This window comes from Musa acuminata, chromosome BXJ3-2 (genome assembly GCF_036884655.1).
Source record: "Musa acuminata AAA Group cultivar baxijiao chromosome BXJ3-2, Cavendish_Baxijiao_AAA, whole genome shotgun sequence".
NCBI classification, from domain to species: domain Eukaryota; kingdom Viridiplantae; phylum Streptophyta; class Magnoliopsida; order Zingiberales; family Musaceae; genus Musa; species Musa acuminata.
In genome coordinates this window covers 23,137,473-23,163,306 of record NC_088350.1, presented here as the reverse complement: position 1 = coordinate 23,163,306, position 25,834 = coordinate 23,137,473, and the positions used below count along the sequence as shown (strand labels likewise).

The 25,834-nt window shown below is 36.1% G+C and overlaps 2 protein-coding genes across 3 annotated transcripts; one reads left to right on the top strand and one right to left on the bottom strand.

Moving 5' to 3' along the window:
• The first annotated feature begins 1,224 nt into the window (after window positions 1-1,224).
• On the top strand, window positions 1,225-19,402 carry LOC135630661 (protein ACCUMULATION AND REPLICATION OF CHLOROPLASTS 3, chloroplastic-like). Of its 2 annotated transcripts, XM_065137767.1 has the most exons (16): window positions 1,225-1,601; window positions 3,939-3,997; window positions 5,189-5,253; window positions 6,115-6,249; window positions 6,909-6,957; window positions 8,169-8,281; window positions 8,364-8,435; window positions 8,516-8,626; window positions 10,589-10,770; window positions 12,207-12,461; window positions 12,567-12,655; window positions 12,773-13,161; window positions 15,196-15,300; window positions 15,444-15,581; window positions 17,415-17,581; window positions 18,845-19,402. In XM_065137767.1, the coding sequence occupies exons 1-16, from the start codon at window positions 1,318-1,320 to the stop codon at window positions 18,912-18,914; spliced, it is 2,283 nt and encodes a 760-aa protein (XP_064993839.1). In that variant the 5' UTR covers window positions 1,225-1,317; the 3' UTR covers window positions 18,915-19,402. The 2 variants fall into 2 exon arrangements, with proteins under 2 accessions (XP_064993839.1, XP_064993840.1); XM_065137768.1 differs by lacking the exons at window positions 15,444-15,581; window positions 17,415-17,581; window positions 18,845-19,402 and adding an exon at window positions 13,339-13,407.
• Window positions 19,403-21,066: 1,664 nt separating this feature from the next.
• On the bottom strand, window positions 21,067-23,183 carry LOC135631525 (protein PIN-LIKES 7-like). The gene is made up of 10 exons (XM_065139262.1): window positions 23,049-23,183; window positions 22,877-22,956; window positions 22,647-22,771; window positions 22,441-22,562; window positions 22,165-22,347; window positions 21,936-22,040; window positions 21,741-21,841; window positions 21,598-21,650; window positions 21,341-21,526; window positions 21,067-21,191 (listed from the first exon to the last, which is right to left on the bottom strand). Exons 1-10 carry the CDS (start codon window positions 23,181-23,183, stop codon window positions 21,067-21,069), a joined length of 1,215 nt encoding a protein of 404 aa, XP_064995334.1.
• Between the last annotated feature and the right edge of the window lie 2,651 nt (window positions 23,184-25,834).

Below are 25,834 nucleotides of genomic sequence, written 5' to 3'. Positions count from 1 at the left end.
CCATGTCTCCCATAACTCCAAAGGAGCTAAAGTAGATTGACCCGAGCCTCTCTTCTACCTTTGTGGAGTAAATAAGTACTATTCTATGTTGACCATCTACTCTTCTTGATGTCTGCGATTGTAGTAGGCCTCTTTTAGACTCTCATTGTTTTATCCATCACCAGGAAAAGCCTTTTCTGATCCTTGATTAAGACAAGGCATATGCAAACCTGATTTAGTTGTACCATGAACCAGCCTCTTATTTCGAGTCACAAGAACAAATCACAGTTTCAGAACAGATATTGGCGTTTCCTAGTGTGTCAAACAAATGGAAAAGGAAGACAGGTGAGGACGAGAAACTTTTGTGTTTGAATCTGTTCCGATACGAAGGCTCCTGAGCGTGCCTGTCATCATCGGAACTGTATGATTCACGGACTTCCACGAGCATCCACCATTAGGAGTAGTGATACCATTTTACTGTGTCTGCTGTAGTACTGCTTCAGCGATTTACTACTGCATGTAAAGGTTATTGTGATGTGAAAGAGAGGCTGATTAATAGGTATAATATGATTTCATTGGATAACAAAAAGAGAATGTCGTTGCGGTGGCACTGCGCAGCGCCCAGCGGTCACCCACAGTATCAGAACCAGGAACAGGATATACTCGAAACTCCTCAGAAAAGGAATCAGGATTTGTCACAGTTGCTCCCACAGACTCTGCCTTGGACAGCCAACACAGCTGCAACTACCGACTCCTTCCACAAAAGGCACATAAAAGGAATGGGAAAAGGTTATAGGGTTCTAAGTGATGATAGAATAAAGAGATGAACATAAATGAAGAAGAAAAGAGAGAAGACGAAACGAAGATAATTATTCATCGACGTTAATTTAATTAAACCAACAAAAAGAAGCAAGCCGAGTAGATTAATGTATTGTTGGACTAAGATAAAATTTTTTCCTACTAAGTTTAGAATTTTTTTTGATCTCATGTAATAAAGAATTTATTATTATTATTTTTTTACGTGACATCCATTTTCTAATTTATTTTATATTTATTAATTTTTAAAAATGATGAAAGAAACCTACAGCGCTCTTTTTATAAAAATCATTATGACATTAACATAAATAAATAAACATAAAATTGAAAATGGAACAAAGTGGAGCTAAAACGAGGCCCACCGAGAGAGCCCATCAAATGTGACCCTTTGGTCCGGTCCGGCTCAATTGCCTTCGTCTTCTTATCACTGCCCTCGACCGAGAAACCCCACGCCAGTCCTCTGGCTCACTTCCCCACCCTCGAGGGAAAGCAAAGATTTGGAGCCCTCTCTCGAGTCTCCCCATGGAAGCTGTCGCTCCAGGGACCTCCTTCGCGGTATTTCGCACATCCTGTTGGCGGCGCGGTTCTCGTGCGGGGATCCCTGCTCTTCGCGATTTCTCAGGTGTGCGGTGCCGGAAACGTGCCCTTCGTCTCCGTGCGGCGGCGACGTCGTCGGACGTTGGACGTATCGATGCTAGTCGGGGTTCGGAACCAGTGGAGGTGATAGGGATCGGAAGTAGGAAGGATGCAGTCATCGATTTCTGCTTGAATTCTCCCACCGTTTCCGCCTCTTGCCTCAGATTTTGGTAAGCGACCTGGAAAGATTTCTCCCTTCATTTAACTCTTTACTTGGTCTGGTTGTTGAAAATTCGGAATGCTGAATGACTACAAAGCTAGAAAGTGTGGCCCAAGGTTGAGGCAATCTTGGGAGTTTGTAATTTTTGTTGTTTATTGCAGAATGATGGCTGACGTCTAAGTCTGTTAATCTATTCTCTTTGTAATTTTGCACTATGTAGACAGTAAAGAACTAAAAAGCATGATTTGTTTCAAGAAACCTGGAAAAACTGAAAAGAAAAAGAACACTTTGCTTCAAGAAACCTGGAAAGTACAACTACTAGTGTACAAATTGTTATTATTATCATTGTTATTGTTATTTGTTTATTAATGCTTGTTGAAAACATGTGTCATATGTTGGCGCATTCTCGAGGGACTGGTATGGTTCCCTTGGTGGATCTCTGTGCTGACGGTTGCTGTCTTATAATTGGCTCCATCTTTTCTACCTTGAGATTGTAGTTTGACATTAATAGTGCATTGATGGTAATTGTTGTGAATTTCTTGCATAGCTTCATATTTAATATATAAGAGGTTATTGGGAGAAAGACCAAGATACATGCTTTTTGTCTGATGATCGACTCTACATCTGCTGGAGCTAGCTATTTGTGGTATTAAAATTTACTTAATTCCGTGCCTTTATTGATGGAAAGTAAGAGATCGTAAGACTATGCCAATAAGCATCATGTTGTGAGGTAATGGACCAGCATGGATTGTACACAAAGGTATTCTCGTGTGTCATTTGCCTTTTCCAGTAGTGGTCTGGTTGCTGATTCTTTAAGTATGTTATGGCATCATAATTGTGGTTTAAAATTTTGGTAAAGGAACATTACAATCCTTAGGTAGGTCAGTATGGGTCTGGTATATACCAAACTATCGAAAAAGAAGACCATGTATCAGGGAATTTTTTGGACTTTTAGTCACATACAGTAAAAAATCATTGAATACAATATTTTTGTTTAGAAAATAGTAAAGAATGAATCAAAACTTGTTTCGGGTATGGATTGCAAACTATATCTAAAAAATACATGTATATAAGCATGATATATTTGATAGAAAATATGATGACATACCAGAAACTGAAACATACCTGAAACTATGGCCCACCATGGAGGTGGGTCGGGGTCCTCATTGTGGCTCAATCTAATTAATTAAACCCATTTGGATTCTTTGGATCTCTGATATATCCATAAAAATCTGACCTACATCATATTATTTTAGATGATTTTTTGAGGTTATTGACTTGATACTCGTGGATCGGGCCTTAATTGACATGGTTCAATGCTTGATCTTTGTGTACAAGCTCCAAGGCCTAAACACTAGTATCAAGCAAATCGAGTTTGGAACCTCAAAAAATACGTCTAAATGCTGTAAATCCTAAAAACTAATTGCAAACCAGTATAGAATGATTACATTGAAAAAATAGTGTTGGATTTACCTAATCTTGGAGAAATCTGGTTTGGATCTCAAAACCGAGCCTATTCCTTGTTGAAATCATCTCTCCCTTGAGAAATTGAGCTTCTCCTTGAAGATTTCAGTGAGTTTTGGAGGGAAATTGGGTGATATTTGAGAGGGATTGGGTGAGAATTGAGAGGGTTTGAGAGATGGCATAAGGGAATGTGGGAGGAGAAGGGAGAGAAGGCATTCAGCCCTAACAGGTGTCTCTTAAGTTCCTAAACTAGGGGTGGGCCAGGGTCGGTCATTGGCAAAACCTGGGTGGCAAGCCTGGTTTCTACTGGCTATCGCTGGGGCAAAACCTGGGGGGTAAACTTGGTTTGTTGGTACCGAGCAATAATCAGCTTACTGGACTGGACAAAAAGTCTTGATTTGTATCGGTTCAAGTTTGGATTGGTAAATGTCGCTTGGTATATACTGGTCTGGGTGAAATTTGAAATGTTGATTGTAATAATTGTACATTATAGTTGTCCAGCTTATCAGACTGAACGAAAACCCTGTCTCTTGTTGGTTCAAGTTCGAAGCAATAGATGTTGTCCAGTACGTACAAGTCTGGGCAAAATTTGAAACACTGTTGTAGATTATAGTCTAATTAATTTTTAATGCAATGAAAAAAAATGAAAGATCATGTTAGCATTACTAGCCCAAAACTTATGAATAATGATAAAGAGATAAATGGCAAAAAGAATATATGTATTTGACCCTAGATAATTGAGACATTGCAGCTTTTTGTTGTTAATGTTGTTATTATAGTTATGAATAAATGACACTTTTTTTTCTTTTACCTACAATAACTTTATTGTTTAAGAGATTATCTTGATCATTCTCTAACGTAGTCTTGTGCCATTTTGTTGTAGGACTATACAAATGAGAGATTCTTTTAAGGTGCAATTACTTCAAAGGTGTCATGGAACAGGTTTCAGAGTTTCATGCTTTTGTAACTAGCATCAAACTTAGATGCAATTTGTCAATTATAAAGTTCCCAATGCTGCTTCTTTGTTGGACCTTTCTAATAGGATGTTGAGTAGTTTACTCCCATGCAATATGCTCTTAAATTACATAGATATGTAAGTAAATACAATGTGTACATAGAGCTGCGATAATAAGTGTTTCATACAAAAATGTACTAAGAAAAATGGCTTTATGTAAAGTTAGCATACTTCATCTTTGCTTGGATTTACATGTCAAAATGCATAGACTAGTCATCAACGCCAGGATCTGTTTGGAGATTGGCCAAGGGTGATCGATCTTTGGTGCGATTCACCTGGAATGACTGATCCAAATATAGGTCCATTCAGTCACATCCAGATCTTGATTTTCTTAACCTTGTAGTCAAACATAAGGTGAAGCCTACCTTAATATGAATGATACCAATGGTCAATCTAAGTATTATTTTGATATCATATGTCGTTGTACTTGTAGTATCAACAAAAAGAAATTGTCATATGACTTCTTGCTATTCACACTTATTCAAGCATTTGGATACATGTGTCTAGGATTTGGACATAAATTGCCATGATATTGGTCTAGAGGGTATGCCATATTATGTTTGGTCATGGATATGCCAATTGGATTTGCAACCTCTGATGCCATATTATGTTAGCTCTATGTGTTACATACTTGAGGTCAGGGAAATAAATCTATAATCAGCAAGAAAATGACATTCACACCTGGGAGAAATAGATTAAAGAAATATAAAGAATAGAGAAGATTGAGGGCCTGACGGAAGCTATGTGACCCAAGCTAAATTATTATTATTATTATTATTATTATTATTATTATTATTATCATCATCATCATCATCATCATATACTTAGATCAAAAATCAATGTGGACTGGTGCCCAAGTAGAACATATTAAAATATCTTTTGGTATTAGCATTTGTATTATAGCTTAAAATTCATTGTTGCTTACTTTATGCACCATAACTATAACCATTAAATGTTGTTTATCTATCTGTTGACTTTTGATGTTCGTCCTGATGGTTCTGTGTGGTATTTTTTTGTAATTCATACAGGTAGTCTTCACCATTATGTTTATAATTCTTGAATTGTCTTACTCTTACCATCTTGAGTATAAATGAAGTAATTCATTTATTCTATTTCAGGCATGGTTCAAGGAAATGTAGAGTTTCTATTGTCACTGCATCAACATCCCCCGGCTGTCATTCTTGTTTGTACACTTCTCACCTTATGTCCGTTTTTGTCATCCTCCATCTTCCTTTAGCACTTCTAGAATATGATCATGATGTTGAGACACTTTGATTAGTGACAAATGAAGAGAAATTTCTATGATTTGGTTACTCTTTCAATTATTTTGGTTCATCCAAATTGAAAGAATGCTTCATTGAAGGGCTTATGCTGGCAAATGTACACTTGTACACACAACATAGAAGGGGCACAAGGTGGCATGAATTTGTCTGCATGTGAGGTGGTACAGTCATGATTGCACAACTCAGTAGCAGAGGCCTACCCCTATTGAGACATGTATTGGCAACTAATTGTAGAGCATGTTCCAAAGAAGTTTCCACCTCATTTGTCTAAATAGTAAATACATTTAGTTATTCTATAACTTGGTCTATCTAAGGCAATAAAAGGAATATATTAACAAGAGTTTCATTCAAAGTTAATGAAAATTGAAGAGTTTATACAGTCAAGTACTATCCTTCTTACTCATAGAAGAAACTACAAATTACATTTAGTTTTGTCACGATTTGGCCTGATAGGATGATTGAACCGTTAACTTCTTGAGCCTATTGGCCAAAAATGCTCAAGTCCATGTCAATGGTTGTACACTCATCAAACTCATATAAGTCAATCCAAAACTTTGCCCATTCCGATATGAGACTAAACCAAGGTATTTTAATCTCATAACTTAAGAGCTTGACGTCCTCGTCAATATCTAGTCTAGCCCAGATCAAACTATATTATAGTGCATGTGAGACCTAGATAGTGATGTTGTAGATGTGATTTAATCTTGAATTTTATTAGCAAGTAATTGCCTGTAATATTTCATGCTCTGCTCTTGTTGCAGGTTGCCAGTTCAGGACATGGCTTGGATCATATTACAGCTATAGAACTTCTGAATGTTGTCAAGTCAGCTGGCGGGTTGGCTGTTGCAATTTTATTGAAGCCCTTTAATTTTGAGGGACAAAGACGGCAGGAAGAGGTATCGAAATATATAAAAAAAAAATCACCATACATTCTAAAAAATTGTCACATTGAAACAAGAATATGAAAAATAATGAATATCTACAGGCGTTAGTTTCTGCCACACATGCAAAAAAGACAGAGCTAGATTTGTTAGAAACATTCTGGAAGGTGAATCTATTAATGCAAAATGCATGATGAACCATTAAATGACAATCATACATAAGAACCATTACCAATCATGTATATGAACTTCAACATTACTAGCTTAAAGTGCATTATGCTGATACTTGAAGGTTGGACTACAGCATTCTCGTATTTCATCCGAGAAGAATAACATTGTCCAACCATCTCTTAAGATCATGTAATAGTGATTTTAAATGTTGTTGTTGGTTATATTTAGTTCAGTCCATTGTCAACCTCTTTTTTGGAATCACTGTTAGTGAAACTAAGAGTGGTAAACATCTCTAGATGTGTAGAACTGTGCATTATTGCATATCAAAATTTTTGTCTTGTTAATAAATTTTTTAGAACTTGTGAGCTGCTACTTTTATAGTCAGATTCTCGAGTTTTCTATTGTTTTTGCTTGTGAAATTATAATATACCAGTTTCAGCCTTGCAATTTTGATGAGCTAGTTGCATTTCATTGTTAATTCCTAATGCTGGATGGATGTGCAGGTAAAAAAATTGGAAATCCAACTTAAAGATTGCTCGCACTTTCATATTGGTAAGGTTATTGTTTTACTTGGCTTCAGATATTTCTTAAATGATCTCTTGGATGTTTTAGATGATGGAACTGTTTCCTTTCGCTAAAACTTGTGATTGTAGACTATATCTTTGCTAGCTGTGTCATAAGTGGGTTCATTTTTTAATTGTTCCAATATACAGAATTAGTGGAAAGACAAATTTAGACCTATTTGGCAGTCATCAACAGGTGTCAACTTGTTCTGTTTAAACTCCCAATATGTTTGGCCTTTAAGCTTTCAAAGCCATGTTATATGCGGTAATGCTGTGTCAAAATGTTCCAATTGTGCTTATCGTTTGTCATTAAAATATTTGCTGACTATACTATTTATGAGGAAGGTATTCAAAAGCATTTTGCCTATTGGCATACGCGATGAAACTTTCAGATCTTTTTTTATCTGATAGTTGCAAAGTGCCAACTTGATAGTGATAAATATATGTTGGCTTGATTATCTTTTCAAGTATTACTGATCTAGATTAGATTGGCTGGTAGAGGATTGACGGCCAATTCCAAAGAGCCTGATTTTTTGGGTCGGGGTTATACTGGGACTCAAGAATAAGCAGGGACCTCACCATTGTTGTCGATTCTGATCAATTCCAGGTGATGCTTGGGTTCTTCATGTGTAGCTAAACAAGGAAATAAATTGACACTCTATAATCATTTTGCAATTTGCATTCAACAAATAAGGTGATGTAACGTGGTTTATACTTTATAGTTTATACTGTTCAAGATCTGCATTGTATAATGCATCTCTTTTGAAAGCTAACTTGCTGCGATAAATGGTAGGTTGCAGTGTTATCAAGATAGCTTTGTTCGGAATAGCATGAGAAATAGACAGCTGACAATGTCGGAGATATGACATTCCCACATTGTGCCATTATTAGATCATTCATGAATCAAATTCAAAACATTTTAAATATATAGAATTTGGTCTTTGAGTATGGAGTATGCATGGATCATTGTGTTGTAAATTTAACTTCTTTTGCTCTCTAGGTTACTACTTAAAAGACTTTATTAAAAATTACCTTGATTTATTATCCATTGAATGTTTTGTTCAGTTTACATGTAATCTACATTGCAATAAGTGTTGTCTTATTTTAGCACCAAATGTTCTGGGATTGTGTGATTTCCACTAGCACCTTGCTACTCTCTACGTGGTTGCTTGTAATATCTTCTGTTTTTCTCGACTGCAGTGGTTGAAGCAGATTCTTTACTGAAAAGAGAAGTAGAAACACTTGCTGAAGCTCTGGAAACTGCAAATAATGCTGTCTTCTTGGCTTTAAGCACAATTTCTATTATGATATCTGTAAGTTCTTTGTCTTCCATGCAATCATATCCTCAAATTCTAGCATCTTTTCGCCAGACTACTTATCATTTTTTATTGCCAGGAGACTCATCTGAAGTTTCAGAATTCACCAGATGGACAGATGAAAGAACTTGGACCAATGGAAATAGAAAAAGTAGGATATCTGGTGATCTATCATATCTATTCATATTTATGACTTTTATACCATGATTTTTATTTAGCACTTATTAACAGATTTTACAAAGCTATGGAGAAGCTAAAGTTGGTTTTGGAGCTGGCTATGACATTAAATCATCAATTAAACAGGCTATTGTCCATTGTCCTTTTCTTGGTGGCAGTATAAAGGTACTAGATTTACTTGTGAGTTGTGACTGTTCATTATTTGTATATTCTTATTTGAATCATAATTTTCCTTACAACTTGCTGTTTATCACTTATATTTGTCCTCATTTGGGGGTTGACATCCTCTTCCGGATGGCAAAGATCCAAGCTATTTCCTGCTACTTTGTGCAGAGTTAATTTGAATGCACCCAGAGGAGATTATTTCTAGTTTATAAGTGGAATCATGAAAGTAAATAAGGTACTACGATTTTCTCTGGGTCAGATCGGCTAACTAATGTTATAAACTTTATCCTAGTTTTTCTATTCAAGAACTTTCGGTACAACTTGGTCCAATAAATGTATTAGCTTTATAACTCATCAAATTTGTTTTCAACACAATCATGTATACCTTGTTGTCATTTGAAATGTAAAGATGGAACAAGTTTCCTTTCAAATTCTTAATTGTTTTTTGAAACATATAACACAGTAGTAATTGTGTATAAGAAGGCAACAATTAAAAGTTTTAAATGGAAAGGCAGAGATTGGAAGTTATAGGCTTGTCCAGCTTAGGTTGACCCTTAATTCTCCATATAGAAATATCATTCTTCTTGTTATCATTTAATTATGTAGATTCATAAGATCTTTGAACAGGGCAGTTCAATGGTTGAGTTGTCAAGCTTCATTGGCCTCACAAAAGGATAATGTTATGACCCATAGTTCCCTCCCAAAAGCATTCTTATCCTATGAGAATTCCTCACAAACCTGAACTGAAATTTGTGAAGACCAATGATATTTTGAATTTGTTTTCGAATTTTTGGCATGAGCAAAATCATATTTGGATAATGACCATGCTTTGCATTTGTGATTGTAATCATCATTGCTTATATGGAGCACTTGTCATCAAACTTATTTTGGATTTATTCTGTTAGTTTCTATGTCCATAGTCTATTGTTGCTTCTATCATTCTCTTTTTCATTCTTGTTGTGCACCTTTTGTTTTCATTATCTTTGGTACTTGCATATTGGGATTTTCCAATTTCTAGTGAGGCTAAATATATTCTCATGAGGTATAGCTCAGGCTCTGATTTTTGTGTATGGTAATTTGATTAAGCACCTTGATCTTTATGCATATCGGGTGACTAGGTCCAGCTAGTTTCTTTTTTCTTTTGAAAATAAAAATAAAAGCCTAACTTATCCTATCATGCACTCTTCCTTACATCCGCATCCTCTGCCTCTCACTCGCAGCTTGTGGCTGTCGTTGAGAGCCCTCATTGGATTTCTTCTTGTCCTCATTCTCCTCTGCTGCCTACTTCCCTTTTCTCCTGTGTCGCTGCTTCCTTCCCTCCTCTCCTTCTGCATCATATCCTCTCCTCCTTCCCTCGTCCTCCATCGTTTCATTCCCTCCTCTCTTGTGTTGTCACTTCTCCTCCTCCCCTCCCCTCCATGGCAAATTTGATGCTTATAGAGACGCAGCAGTTCAACCAGTTTCAATTTATCCAGGTTCAAGCTAGCTCTATGCACAAGCCATTATAAACGACATATCTCTCAAGAGTTGCATCATGTTTTAGCAACTATTTTCCCTTTGACGAAGATGAAGACAGTGACATATATGATCACTGATTTAGTAATTTGTGGCAACTTATTTTAATATACATGGAACCAAAGAATTGTATTATGTGAGAAGTTATACAACATAATAACTTTTTAGTTGACCATTCTGTCAAAATGGAGTTAATGAAATATACTTTTTTATAGGTTATCCTGTGTGTTGGCTGCAAACAATAGAAACTACCTTTGAAACTTACCATGTAGTACTGTCAAGTAACTGTAAGCCTGTAAGGAGAGGAACAATGGAGTGTTGTCAGTTCTAATTTTATTGAGTTTGCATCATGAGTTTGTCTCACCATACATGTAATGATACTTATATATCTGCATGCTATTCTGGTGAAACTTAAATATTGACATTTCATGTTTTGCTGATGGACAGGATTTTAATGGCCCGATTATATTCACCTTTGCAAGTGCATCTGGTGTAAATGAAAGTGATGTACGTTCTTCTATTATTACCTTCCGTCAAATTGCAGAATCCAAAAGTGAAATCATAATTTCTACAGTTCAAGAACCTCATCTGGAATCAAATTTAGTCCTTACTACGCTTTTGATTGTTGGGTAAGTGATCATGGAAACTGTGACTTCTTTCACTTGTTTTTAAAGACTTACTCAGGTTTAGAAGTGGAACTGTCTGATACAACTTAAAGAGTACTATTTAGTCCAAAAGATGTACATATATGTGTACAGTTATACATACAGATATTCACAAATATTTATATATAGATATACATGATTCTGCATCCATGTCTGTTCAAGTTAATTGACAATGTCGACGTTTGTTTCCCAAATTTCCATATAGATGTTGTTTTGAAAGTTTATGCATCTTTTCAATCAGTCCTTGTAGACATCGACATCTTTGATTTATGTCAGAAGTGTTTTTGTCAAGAGGAGATGCTTGTTTTTTTATATCCTAGGAAATTCAAGATCTGCCATATGTTACTTTCTTTTTTATATCCTAGGAGATTTTAAGCTTACGGCCTTCTGGAATATCTTATCTCCAATTTACATCTTGAGAAAAATCAAGTTTTTAGGCATCAACCTATTGGAAAACTGAGGTGTGCCTCAGTGAATCATTGCTTCTCCTGGGGCAAGGATCTAAATCTTAGCCTCGAGTAACCTTATGCAATAATGTGTTTAAGGCAGGCCTTTGACAATTAGGACTTTCTAATGTTGATATACTATGTCAGTCAGGATTTGCTGTATTTACTAAGGTCATGTATGTGTGTCAGGATTTGCTGTATTTACTAATGTTAGACAAAGTAGTCATCGAGGTCATTTTACTTCTAATGTGGGTGGGCATCATCTTTGGATGCTTACAGCCCCAGAAGTAACTAGAAAATAGTTTGAACTTCTCGACAGGCTTCTTCTTCGGGTGCCCACAGCTCCAGATGTAATTAGGAAATGTTTTGAACTTCTCAATATGGTTGGCAGGACATCAGTTTGCCATGACCAAGATGTAAGTGTAGTCCAGAGGTTGGGTTTCCCTGTCAAACCCGTTCACTTAATTTTAGTTGTATACTCTGTGGTTTATGCAAACCCATTGTAGACATCTTCACTCAGCAATTCCAACTATTTATGTATTTATAGAAAATCATAGAAAATGAAGCAGGTACCATCATTAGAGTAATCGGTAGTATTTAATGGATATTTTTCAAAGCCAAACCAAGTCATCGGAGAAGTTTATTTGTTAGATTATTACAAAACTGAGAAAACAGAAGAGGAGCAAATGAGAAAAGCTTGTTTGAAATTTTGAATCTTGTTAATGGTTCTGGATGTACTCAATCAACATGATTCACTTAATATCTGTTGCATGTTTCATTTACTGATGGCATCACAATTAGTTCTATGCAAATCATCCATGTTTGAAAATGACATTGTGTATGCCTTTCTAAGATATATACTTTTTCCTTTCTTCTCAGAAGTAGTCAGAATGTTGTTTGAAAATGACATTGCGTATGCCTTTCTAAGATATATACTTTTTCCTTTCTTCTCAGAAGTAGTCAGAATGTTGTTTCTCATAAGAAGGGCCTTTTGACAAGTCTGGCTCTGCATTTTCCGTTTCTCTCGTCACTCATTGGGAGGGGCTTTTCCCAGCCACAAAATGATGTAGCAGTTTGTGCTTCTAAACCCATGGTGGATGCCTCGAGCCCCTCAGATAATGGGACCATCTCAAATTTGGATTCAGCCAAGTGTGCTATTGATTATCTTAATCAGTGCCCTCAAGAAATACAAAATGATGTATCTACGGGGTATGTGACACTCCAAATTCATCGAATTTCTTTGTTCATTCATTTTCATACTATTGTACTGGAAAATGAGGAGATATATATTTTTTTGTTGTCTTCTTATTGTAGAATAACAAGTTCTGAAGTCGAAAGTGAAGCTAAATCTTCAGAGTGGAGTCATGAACTTGTCCACGAAAACAGTAATGAAACTAAAAATGGTATGTCAGATTCATTAAAGATATTTTCCTTCAGACAATTCTCCAATTAATGTTGAATCTTTTTGTTAAACTTTTAACAAGCTTACAATATTGAACTAGATTTATTGTGCTATGCAGAACAGCCAGGTATTCAGGATGACCATCCTAGTATTCAGAATATTGGTCCTGGATTCGACATTGCACAGCTATGGGCTAAAGAGTGTGCTTTACATGTAACTAACAAGGCAAATGAAATGGAAACTTTTTGTCTTCCTGTTGGTATAAAACAAACTGAGATTTTTCCTGATCATTATAATGACCCAAGGATCCCAGACAATTTGGATGACTGTGACGGCAATAAAGAATCCTTGAATAGCCAAACTGTTGCTTCTAGAGGTGCAGTGATGGATACAGGTTTGGAGGCTGTGCTAGGAATCTATAATTCAGCAGTGACAATGATAAAGGGTGGAAATTCAATTGAATGTCGTAATGGCGGATTGCTTTCTGCCCGTGCTGCATCAATGCTGGTAAAATGCAATTTTCTTGTATAGCATAGAATAAGCTGATAAAAAATAGTATTATCGACCAAATTAGTTATTGCCTATGTAATTCCTATGCTTGATATCCTCCATTTCTGGGATATTTTTTTTCATATATACAATTTAGACTTTCTAGATCTACAGTGAAAGTTGTAAGTGATGTAGGTCCATGGTTACCATCAAGCGTTTGCAATATGGAGCATGTAGTTCTTCAACATCTGCAATGAAAATTAGGTAAAAATACGAGTTGTCAAGCTTTGGTGATATTGAATGAAAATTTTTGTTACATGGATCTGTTTGAACTTCAGTATATTTGTTAAAAGAAGGTTGACATCTGACCCTCAAGACAAGTTTGACAATATTTGGCAGTTGAGTGTCTTAAGTTATCTCTTTAGGATAATCAAGGTTGCCACACTGTGTAGCTGCAGATTCTGGCCTTGATATGGGATAACACTAATGCCATGCCACCAGCCACATCAAGCCATGTGGTTTCTAGTTGACCTTAACAATGACCATATAGAGAAGGTAAAAGCACTTGCTTGCTTTCAGTTGGCTGATGTCATCAGTTTCCCAGGATCCTGTCTTCTCAGTCAATGTGGGAGTTGTCACCTTTGCTCACCTATTTGTTTAGAAGATGATGTAAGGGTGATGGATGACACAGAACTGAGATGTTGAGAAAGAGCTATAGACTATGGGTGGCGTGCTATTGGTTTTTGGTTTGGAAATATGCCCATTGAAGCGAATATAGTGAGGCATGCATGATGCATAGTGCGTAAGCCGTTAAGGCATGCACCCACCATTATTTCATCTCCTGGGGGTACAGGAAGTATAGGCACTGCAACACACCTTACATGAGTGTCTAGGGGCATGAGGCCTCACCCTCGGTGAAAACGAGTTGTGCCAACTACATTGAGTTATTGTAATATCTAGTTAAAAAAAAATTGTAATATCTATTTTTGGTCCAATTCTTGCTTGAGAATTTGGTTTAAACCCGTTGGTTTGTTAGAATAAAGGGACAAGTGTTAGAAACTAATTTAGATGCAATGCATCTGAGCAAGATTGAGTATCACGGCAGTTCATCTGAACATTCTTTATTTGGGTCACCATCTTCCTATAACTTTGCTTTAGGTGATTGCCTGGCTTCGCAAAGTGATTAGTCCTTTTGATGCTAAGAAAAATTTGGAAAGAATGAAACTCTTAAGAAGCAATCAGGTCGGGAAACTAACAGTCTTAACACATCACTTGGTTTCTGGTTGTTGGTCACATTCTTTCCATCATTAGAGTAGCTATACATTATAATTCGCTTGCCGAGCTGCATTGTGTGCATGGCTAAATTTCACTCCAGCCACTTTAAGGTATGTTTTTTAAGTTTATGATAGTTTGTTTTACTATTTGGTCTTTTAGCTTTGTACCTGCAGGTTGGTGTAGTGTAAATGTTGTTTTACTTTTCCATAATGATCTTTGTTATGCTAATTTCTATAATGATCCTGAACCAATGTTTGTATCATGACCAACATTACATATGAAAACATTTCATGGACCTTTGGATCCTTATTTTTAGCAAATATCTGAAGTTCAGGAGTTCTTTGAGGGGCTATTCAATTCAAGCATCAAGGAAAGAAATGCAGTTAACCCATAATTAAGTGGAAAACAGTAACCTGTTTGGTTTCTGAATAAAAGAATTCAATTTTAACCATCAACGTGATAACCAAGAGAATGGAATTAATCATTTTTTTACCATTTTATTTGAAGAGGTTATTCTGTTAGATACAGTCTTCAATCAGATAAGTCTAACCACTTGATCAGTATGTATCTTATATAAAATATAGTTGTTTGGCAAGTTATCATTGAATAACTTTTATAATTTTTTTTGAACCAAACTGCTTATAAGTATTTCTGGTCTGAGATAAGCAATTACATTATGGAGATTCTGTCATGAGCTCGTGGACTTTTTGCTGAAAGCATGATCCTTTTAGCTGTGTTGACTATTGTTAAATACATCTATACTTGCAACTTTTGCAGGAAGCAGAAAGAGAATCAGAAAAAAGTTGGACCCGTGTCATAGAAATTCAATATAAAGGAGGAAGTTACAGAGGAAGATGCCAGGGAGGTCTTCCTGAAGGAAAGGTATACTTCTAGATAAGAATAGAAAAATGTAACTTAACTTAAGGAGCTAAAGTGTGCCCTGTCAAGTTATGTGAAGTAGAGTTTCTGTGCTTGTGGTGTTAAATCAGAATTATTTGATTTATCATGTCAACTTTATAATTTAGGGCCGTCTAACATTCAAAGATGGAAGCTTTTACGATGGCATGTGGCGTAATGGAAAGAGGTGTGGTCTAGGTACATTGTATTACAGTAATGGAGATGTGTTCCAAGGATCATGGAGGGATGATCTTATGCATGGAAAGGTATGAAATTTTGGTACAGGTTTCATCTTTTGTTCCATTTGTCTTGCAGATAATATCCACCAAATCCTCAGTTTACCCTAAGTGCTTGTAGATGTAGTGAGTTTTGTTTTAACATATATATGCCTTGATTATCTTACTCGAAGAGAACATAATCACACTTCTTGCTAGAAGATTCCTATAATTTCACTGACTTAAGCAGAAGTTCACTTTCTTGCTAAAATGTATATACACTTATCCTCTCAGTTCTAGGTAACTCCTGCTTTAGGCTCAATTAATTTTCACATGCAATATTAAGAACATTGCATCCATGTAATCAAATTACCATTTTATTAAATGCGAATCTTCCACTCTGTGACACTTCTTAAACTATATGTTTGCTAACAGATATTCTGCATATGCTAAAAAGCCACTAGTTCCTTGCTTTTAACTTATAAACTGATTTAATACTAAGAAAGAGTCTTGTCTAGACTCAATGGTAAAGAAACTGAAGAATACTGTAAGTATGTAATTCTTGTAAATGTATTATGGTTGTATAATGTATTTGTTTCTTCTAACAAAAGGCTGCATGCACATTAACCTATCTTTCATTTATGTTAACTGATCAAGTATTTGAGTTACTTTTAACATCAGAGCTTACAACATTATCGTTCATAGCTGTAACTTATAAGAACTGGATCAAGGGCAGATGCAACTGAAGTTTACAATTCATCCCTCTCTGCTTTACCATATTGTTGCTCTTCAAGCCATTGGTTATCAAATAAGTGGCCTCCTTCCTAAACCAGTGACTTATAGTTTGTTTTTTTTAATACAATTTTGGTGTTTCAGAGTCAAGAGCTTGCATGCTCTCATGTTGGGATCATATCTAACTTACTGTAGTGGTGTCCGCGAGTATTTTTGGTTCTGGTTGCATAACATTTTTCTTTGACAATTTAGGTCAATGAAAATCTTCACATGCTACATTATGTATATGCAGCTACCATGCAAATGCAGTAGCCTACTTTTTTACTCTTTATCTTTTGTGATACATTAAAGTCAACTATGCTTTAAGAGGTTATAAAAAATTTAATCAAAGAAACATGCATAAACAGAGATAGATTATTACACTAGTACTCAAGATACATTGTGTGCAACAAAAGGTCTGCAGCATAAAACTGTTAAGCACAACTGCTGTCAGGAAATGTGATGGCTTACAAGGTTTTGTAAACTTTGTTAGCACATCAAGAAAAGGGGTGCTTCTATATTGACTAATATTCTTGGAATCCATCTAACATGGTTGATGAGAGTGATCGTCTAGGCATGGTTTAATATTTCAGATGTCCACTGGTATGGGTTTGTAAGGTACTAGTGGTACCGGCACATGGTATGCCGGCATACGTTGATATCAAGAAGCATGAAGGAGAGGGAGGAGGTGAAGTTAAAGAGGATGAGGAGAGGAGGAAGAGGAGTAGGTGGTAGCGGTAGTGAGCAGTGGATGGAGGCGAATGGGATAGGGACTTTCTCTTGATTTGAGATTGAGTGTGAGCGTGCGAGAGAGAAATTAAAAACCAAAGGAAAAGACAGCTACAGCTTTCAAATCAAACAAGGAAAAAAAAACAGGCTTTGTTTTAAGGGGTTAACGGAAAGTAAAATTAAACAGCGAAATGATGTTAAGTAAACATCCAATGAAAATGTTGGAAACCTCAATCAGAGAACTACCTTCTTCAGGTCAAATTGTATATGATACTTTTTGCTGTCTTAATATAGTACCTTTATGGAATGTTTCTTTTTTTCAGTACATAGAAAATTATTGACTCTATAGTTTTCCTCCATGAAAAATTTTATATACTCGTGCAGGGTTGGCTCTATTTTCATAGTGGGGACCGTTGGTTTGCGAACTTTTGGAAGGGAAAGGCCAACGGAGAAGGGAGATTTTATTCTAAGAGTGGCAGTATATATTTTGGCAATTTTAAAAATGGTTGGCGCCATGACCAAGGCCTGTGCATTGATATTGATGGATTAAGGTACATACCTCCTATTTATTTATTATGTTTCATTGGTCAATAAAAACTGATGGGCAAGCTTTTCTGTGTGTATAATTGATCGTAATTCCTATATTTTCTGTCAAAAAATTGTGCTTGTTTTATATCTTTTTCCCTGCTATTTTTTCAGATGTTACATAACCTGCAGATCTAACTATATCTTGAGCTATTATTGAAATCTTCACTTCAATACGCAGAAAACTATAATTCCTTAATATAAACTGTATGATTTTTGTGGTTATCACATTTAAACATGTTGGACATGGACTGAAGTTTATCCATATGACATAGTGAGGAAAAACAATGTTAAGAAAATTCAGGCAGAGTGGAACTCTTTTGCCTCCATCTTTGTGGCATTTAATAATTGGTACAACTGAAGTTGGAATGCATCCTTGTTTGACCTTAGCATTGAGATTTAATCCTTCCTAGTGAATGGCATTTTATGCCAGATTGAAGTATAATGGTTTAAAAAATTAGTTTATGTGACCACGTTCATATGTCTGCATCACGCAAGACCTATGCAGTGTTACTGCATATGCAAACTTATGGACCCATAACTTGTTCCCTTCACTTGGTTATCTGGTTCATGATAAAAATATTATGTGTAATTACAGTCTTTTCTCCTAGATGCAATTGACTTTAGACCTGTTGCAAGTCTAAGCTACAAATCTGCATTGTCATACTCAGAGGTAAGATGTAGTTTTGGGATGGTATATCTTTTTTTTAAGATAAAAATATCGTGATCTCATTTAAACTTGAAGCATACTTCATGTGATGGTATCATTTTGTGGTTTCTCTTTCAAATCATCATCCTACTTTAATAGTATTTCTTTATAACACATCTAAATGATAACTGGTTTTTGGGAAGAGATTGAAAATGTTGAATCCCACAACCATACTGTTGAGTAAAAGTGGTCTGAGTATTCAAAGTTTCGCCAAACAAGCTAAAAATTTGTCTGGCGAAATATCAGAGATGGGACATTCAAAGTGAACTATGCATTGTTTATCATGATATAAAAAGAGCTATATTTATGGGAAATTTTTTCTAATATCTCACGTCATATGAATCTCTTTGGATCTTGAATCTGCAATGACACATTACCTACAGAAAATTTTATAAGAAGCAATTCCTGTTACAAAATTTGCTTCTCTTAAAATTTTGAGAATCCCTGTTTTTGTCATCTTCACTTTCCTAGTCTCACGGTTTTTAGTGGGCTAACCTTTTATGATGTTTGCCCTTTATAGGTGGACTGAGATATGGGAAGAAGGCATCCTTGTTAGCAGGACTCAGCTGGACAATGCTATCACTGGCTAATTGAGTTAAATATATTTAATGGATCAGTTTGGAGGCACACGCACTTTGATATCTGAAGATTCATCTAGTTGCTCCAGTTATTGATATCGCCTAGCCCGAAAGGTGTTGACCGATGTTGCAAGCCAATTTTAATGGAAAGGTGGATTAAGCAATCAGTTTCTTGAATGCTTGCTCTGTAAAGTGTAAAAAATCCATGCATCGTGAGACTTGATAAGAATGATTTTCTCTAGTAGCATGAAGATATCCATTCATTCAATACAATTTAGCAGATTATGTCTTTAGGATTTGGTAGATCTGGTGGTGCTTGTACGTGAATGAGTTATATTCTTGATAGTGAGATGGTCCTCTGTTGGTTATCTGCATTATTGGGTCTTTGGATTAGTAGAAAGTTGAAACTTGAAAGTCCTATTTAGGTTTGTGTGTTCCACTGTTAAGGAAAATTGATGATGTTTTTCCATTTGTGGGGTATATGCATCTTGTTTATTCCATATTATGGTTTATGTAATCACGGAAACCAGTAGATGTACAAAGATCATTCACATATCACGTCTGACACAGTCGTGATGACCTTTCGTGTTTTCTCCACCACTTGAAATGAATCTGAAGTGCTTGCACAAAGTGGCTTCGATGCAGTTAAAATGCTTAGATTGCGAGTCCTTTTTTGTTCAGTCTTTGTAGAAGAATACCTTTATATTGTTGAGCAGTCCAGGAAAACCCAAAACTGATTGTAGATTGTATTGGCATTTAACATAAAAAGCCCTTGGTATTGGACTTTTGCTAAATGGTTCCCCCTAATTAGTTTTTAACTTAACGAGGTCCTTTTTCAACTTAATAAAAAAAGCCTTTTTCATCGTGATTGGTTCATCAAGCTCTTGGTAGATATGAATAAGGTTTTTTTCTCCTTTTTTCTTCTATATTTGAGTTGTTTTCTTGCCTTTATCTCATCTCCTTCGTCGTTGTCGATCTCGATTATGATTGTCTCAATCCATGATTGTTATCGTTGTCCCTTGCACCCATCGAGAGCGAGCGGTGACCTACCTCTTTCGTTCTCCTTTTATGTTCTTTTCGTCGTCTCCTCCTCTTTGGTCACCTCTGTGTAGCGTTGCTCGTAAGTGATATGATATTCTTCATCGAGGAGGAGGTGATCATATCTCCATTGCCTTTGTCATTGGTGCTCTCGCTAGTAGGTAGAGCAAAGGTGGTCGAGGGTGCTAGCGAAGCGACAATCGTCTCCTCGACCAAGGTTGTCACCCACGAGCGATGCTGTACAAAGACGATGGAGGAGGAGAAGGGCGAAGGGAAGGGTGGAGGCTGAACATCGCTCATGATAGGAACAAGGGGCAGGCGACGACAATCATGGGCGAAGGCAACGACGATCGAGGGTGACATAGACGTCGAAGGCGACGATACTTGGTGTTGGAAGGTAGAGGGGCATTTTCATATAAAGTTGATAAAAAAGGAGCTTAAAAATAAATTAGGAGAGCAACTTTGATAAAAGTTGAATCCTAAAGGATTTTATAAGTAAAATACCCCATTGTATTTGAAAGCATTCCTAAAGGATTTTCTAAGTAAAATACCTGATAGTATTCGAAAGCATCTTTTTCTAAGGCTGCTCTTTTTAAATATTCTGCCCAATCCTTATATACTCTTTTTAAAATACCTATATTTGTATAATATTTATTATACACATTTTAGAAAATGGATTTTGGTGTCACAGTAGCACACTTCTTTATGGTCCGTGTAACCAAATTCATGAATAATAATAATACATCTTGAACTCAGGTTGATTACAGAACACTTCACCTTAAAGATCTGCGTTGCTTGCAGGAACTAACAAGCAAACATAAAAGAACATATAGTAATCATGTGGTGCCTCCCGTATGTTCAACGATCATTCTGTGAAAAGATCTAAAACTCTAATAATCTATAATAATGGGATGAAGCTTTAACACAGAAAAAGTGATAACAAACACTTTGTAGACATCATCCTCTGCTAACTAAAGCCTTCTGGCTAAAACTCATGAAACCTATAATTATCTATGCAGCAAAGGAATGGGACCTTCGAATTTTCCTGAATTCGTTTCTCTCGAGGAACAGAGAGCATAGAATTTGCCTCCGCTGCCTTGGAGTGAGATAAATTTGGTGATAATTTCTAAGATAAGATCCACATGAAGATTGTTGACCAAACGGTGAGTGCGACGGTGGCGATCACATAAGTCCACAGGAAGATGACAGAGCACTCGTCTTGGCCAACATCAAACAACTGAGCCATGGTAGCTGCATCGGAACCCAAATGAGACATCAAATTTGTTCAAGAACAACACTTTGTTTACCAGTAGGAACTCAAAATGATCCGAAGCAGGGAACTCCCCGGCTCCAATTCTCTGTGTTTGATCAAGTTAGGTGAGAAGGAGAAGAAAACTTACCTATATTCATGGCAGGTGGAACAGTAAATTGTATCATTAGCACGTATCGGTAAAGTGGATCGTACGGCACGAACCCTAATTCATATGCTGCTTTCACCACGCCGATCCCGAACGCAGGAAGGATCATGTACCGAACGCAAACGATTGCTAAGATCACCTTACGCTTGATGCGCGACTTGTGAAATCCTGAACATGTTTCAAAATGTTTAGCTAAGTGATTAAGATACAGACACCACAAAAGCTAAGTAGAACTTTACCCTGCGTCAAGTTTCCACCGAGAATGAGAGTAATGCAGGGTACTGTGCCATCACTGCAACAGTCAGGTCATCGTATCAGTAACTTCTGTTCATAGAGAGGATTCGTATTTGAACAGTAGCGGATGCAACAAAATAGGAGTCACCCTAATAGTTTGATGGAGCCTTGAACAACCCTGAGAGGTGCACTTGCTCCTATGAATAGCGACTTCAGCCATGGAATTGCACCAACCGCGAATCCTATAATCTGATACAAATTAAGAGATATGATGCGTGAGAGTTGCTCTTTCAGTCCAATTTTTTTACTGGAGTTGCAAAAAATATTGTTCATGGGATCATACGGCTGCAACAGTTGGTGGAGCCATCAACTCCTCGACAATACCGTGGAGAATTCCGGTCAGTTTCTCCCATAACTTCACTCCCTTATCATGTAGCAGTGGAACTTCCTGCATACAAGAAAATTAGCTTTACTGTGTCATCCTTTTCTTCCTCAACAAAAGAAAGAAAATTAAGATGCTTTCTTATGTGAGATATCTCTTCTTCTTATCAGACATTATGATTGGAACTTACAATTTGGTTTTGTCCAACTTCTTCCACTGGTTGCACTGATACTGAAAGCATGCTCTCCTGACCTGTAGAGACTCCACCACCATCTTCCTTGACAAGATTGCTCCCTAATTGGCTCCCATGATATACTTTACCAGCGTTCTTCATGAGACCGTAGGCTATTGTCCAAATGTAGAATCCCCCAAGCTGCATGAAGGTACACTCGCAACACTAAGTTTCCAAAGAAGCAGATAGATCGCTAGAAGTCCTCACACAACTCAAGTCTGCTGTAGTGTTTACCGCCATGGAGAAAGAAACATAGGAGAGTCCACGAGAGTTGCAAATATTTTTGTCTCCGAAGGGGTTGCCATTCTCTTCGCAGATCGCCGGGATAATTATCAGCAGCAGATTGCCGAGGTTACCTGCATTTTGAGTTGAGACAATGCGTCAGACCAGCTCAGGAGGATGCACATGAATATATGCAAATCCTTGATATGGAGTATTACCCGCAGAAGTCGAAGCTATCACAAGGCCCTCAAGATGCTTTGGTGGCCTTAAGATCTTCACTACTATCCATCCCAGGATTCCACCGACGAGGAACGTAATCCCGATATTAACAGGCATAAACCACCTTGAGAAGACAGACAAATTATGTTCTCAAATGCTTGGTAAAATATGATGAGGTCAAATTACTGCAAGCATAGGCTTTGCAGAAAGGAAAGCAACTTCAACCCACCAAGATATGATTTGCTCAAACGTGACGGTCTTTGCTAGACTAGCAAACATTAGAGATGGGGTGAAGACCGCGAACACAACCTATTTATCGAAACAGGAACAGATGGGTTAGGTCGTCACGAAGATGAATGCAAACGAATTAGAATGATGCGTGTGTGCGTCTGTTTGTTTACCTTGTTCATGTCTCGGCGAGCACCGGCAAGGAGTACATTGCTGTAGCTAGACGCAAGATAAGCCCCCAGCGTGCCGATGAGCAGGAACTGCAGGTTTGGCTCGGATGCCACCAGGAACAGTGACCAAAACCCCATCTTCTTCCACCACTGTCACTGCAATCGGATGCGAGTGTGACGTATATAATGTGCTTAGTTGCAGCTCCACCACTCTCTCAGTACTCCTCAACCGGACAGAAATCTGCTAAGATCCCTTCTTTGAGAAATCACCTCTGCCTCCTGTTGATGTACGGATAATTAGCCGTGTCGTTTTTGTGCATGGTCTGTCGGAGTCGCATGATTCTTAATTTGGTATCTCGTCATATTCTACTTTCGACAGAGATTGATGTTGGATTTCTTTTAACCAGACAAGTTATATAGATGGCCACTCAATTAATTACGAAGAGACAATATACATCCTCCAGAACAGAAAAGCAAGGAAAAAAGGAAAGAAACAGAGACTTGAGGAATCAAAAGGCTTTGACACTTCAAACGGGATAGCTACCTAAACCAAGGAAAAAATGAAGAAACATCGTTCTTGTTTTAGTTGTCATTGAGGCCTATGCATGACATATCACAAGAAACAAAATACGGCAGCAAACAAACGATCATAAAAGTAGTTTGCAGACGAGAAAACCAAATCATATGCATGGTGCCCATGCAAGAACGATTCAGAATCTAAAACGCTACGACGATCAAACAAAGAGAAAATGTTCTAGCAACCAAGAAGACTTGAATAAAAGAGACTACCCTATTATCTATAACACAGAAAGACGACATTACAGATATGAGAAGAGAGAGAGAGAGAGGGCGGACCTGGAAGAAACCGGGGGCAGAAGCGAAGGAGACGAAAGAGAAGAAAAACGATGGTGGATAGAGAGAGAGAAAGATATGGGTACGGTGCATGGGAGGAGGACGAAAACCAGAGAGAGAAACACGGTTTGTTTACGAGAGAGATTTCAGCGCAACCTCGTATATATTCTGGGAAAGATTGACGGGATTTAGAATCCAATACACCTCAGAAGCGTATTCTTCACGGATGACGAACTCTGGATATGGCCGCCATGCACGCATCTGACCCATCCAATCAGGGCATGCCTGATTGTAGGGCTACATCGAACAAGATAGTGTTTGAGATCGATCCTTGAAACCTAAATCAATGTCAGCTAAAACAAGAAGGTGTTTGACCTATCTCCGAGTGGTAGACTTTGAATCGAATTGCGAGTCTATAATGGCAAGTATTTATGAGACACCTTTGCGTTTTCACGGAATAATTGGTATAATGGTATTAGCTATTAACTCCCTACAAATTATTAGAATTCCTGGAAAGGAAAAACCGATGTAGGAAGATTTTGAATGGATCTTCAACCAATGTGATAATTAATGCATTAATTCGATAAATTTAAACTACCATTAGTTGATGATAATAGATATGCTCTAATCACAACTAACATGATTGATCTTCCACGCAAGACTAAATATGGAGTGTGACGTAACATCTTGATAACTTATTTCATTTAAAAAATAGCAAGTAATAATTTCACATTTTTAAGAGGCTTAAATAATTTTAGAATATATATTTTAATGGATTAAAAATAAAAAGTTGTTTCTAAGATTTTCTGAAAATTTAAGAATTTTTGGAATATGTTAGATTGAGTTATACTGTTTTTTGTATAAGAACCAAAACCAATATGCCCCATTCAAAAACAATATAAATTAAGTCTTCAAAAACTTTCTGTATCATTAAAATCTCATAAAACCTTCTATAATATTAATCAAGTAGTTTTTGTCCCAAAGTTATAATAAATTCACCTTAAATAGAGTAAAATAAGAAATACATAAACTTCAAAATTTTAAATTGCTGAAATGATTAAAAAATAAATACCTGATTTAATGGATTAAAAATTAAAAAATAGTCATTTAGGCATTCGTAAGTTATTTACAAGATTTTAAGAAAAAATGAGAATTTTTGAAAAATATGAGATATGTGTTACACTGTTTTTGTATTGAGCCAAAAAATAGTGTAACTTAAGTTTTTAAAAACTTTTTTTGTGCCATTAAAACCTCATAAAACCTTTTATAATAATAATCAAGTTGTGGTAAATTCACCTTAAATTAGATAAAATGATAAGTTAATTATTTTATAATTTTAAAGGTCTGAAATAAATTAAATATACGTATTTTAATAGCTTGAAAATTGAAAAAGAACATTTAATAATTTTTAAGTTATTTTTTTATTTAAAAAAATAAGAATTTTTGAAAAAGATAAGAGATAAGTTAATTTTGGTCCTATACAAAAACATTATAACTCACGGTTATTATTATAAAAAAATGAAAATTCTTACGAAAAATGAAAATATCTTGTGAAGCCCTAATTGATTAATAAATTTTATTTTTAAGAAATTAAAGGCCTATTTTTCGATTAATTCAACTCTTAAATTTTTTATTTTTATTTTTTATAAATTTAAGTTAAAATTATAAGGTTATAATTATGTCATTAAGTTATCATTATTTTATTTTTTATAAAATATATATTAGTACAAAAATATATATTAATATAGATTAAATTTTTTTATTTTTATTAATAATATACATATATTAATATTATTTATTTTATGAGCTATTTTATTATTTATAGATTGGTTTAAAATTTTGGTTTGTTCAATATAATATGTTTGAAAAAGGAAGAAAGAAGAATGGCAAATTCTCGAAAAAATCGTATAATTTTTAAAATTTCTCGCAAAGCACTT

Coding starts and splice junctions, on each gene's coding strand:
- LOC135631525 (XM_065139262.1), bottom strand. CDS start 23,183: ATGGGGTTTTGGTCACTGTTCCTGGTGGCATCCGAGCCAAACCTGCAG. Junction 22,348..22,440: donor ATGTTTCTTTCTCCATGGCG/GTAAACACTACA, acceptor ACCTTCATGCAG/CTTGGGGGATTCTACATTTG. Junction 21,527..21,597: donor CGGTGGAAACTTGACGCAGG/GTAAAGTTCTAC, acceptor AAACATGTTCAG/GATTTCACAAGTCGCGCATC.
- LOC135630661 (XM_065137767.1), top strand. CDS start 1,318: ATGGAAGCTGTCGCTCCAGGGACCTCCTTCGCGGTATTTCGCACATCC. Junction 6,958..8,168: donor TTGCTCGCACTTTCATATTG/GTAAGGTTATTG, acceptor TCTCGACTGCAG/TGGTTGAAGCAGATTCTTTA. Junction 17,582..18,844: donor ATTGATATTGATGGATTAAG/GTACATACCTCC, acceptor TGCCCTTTATAG/GTGGACTGAGATATGGGAAG.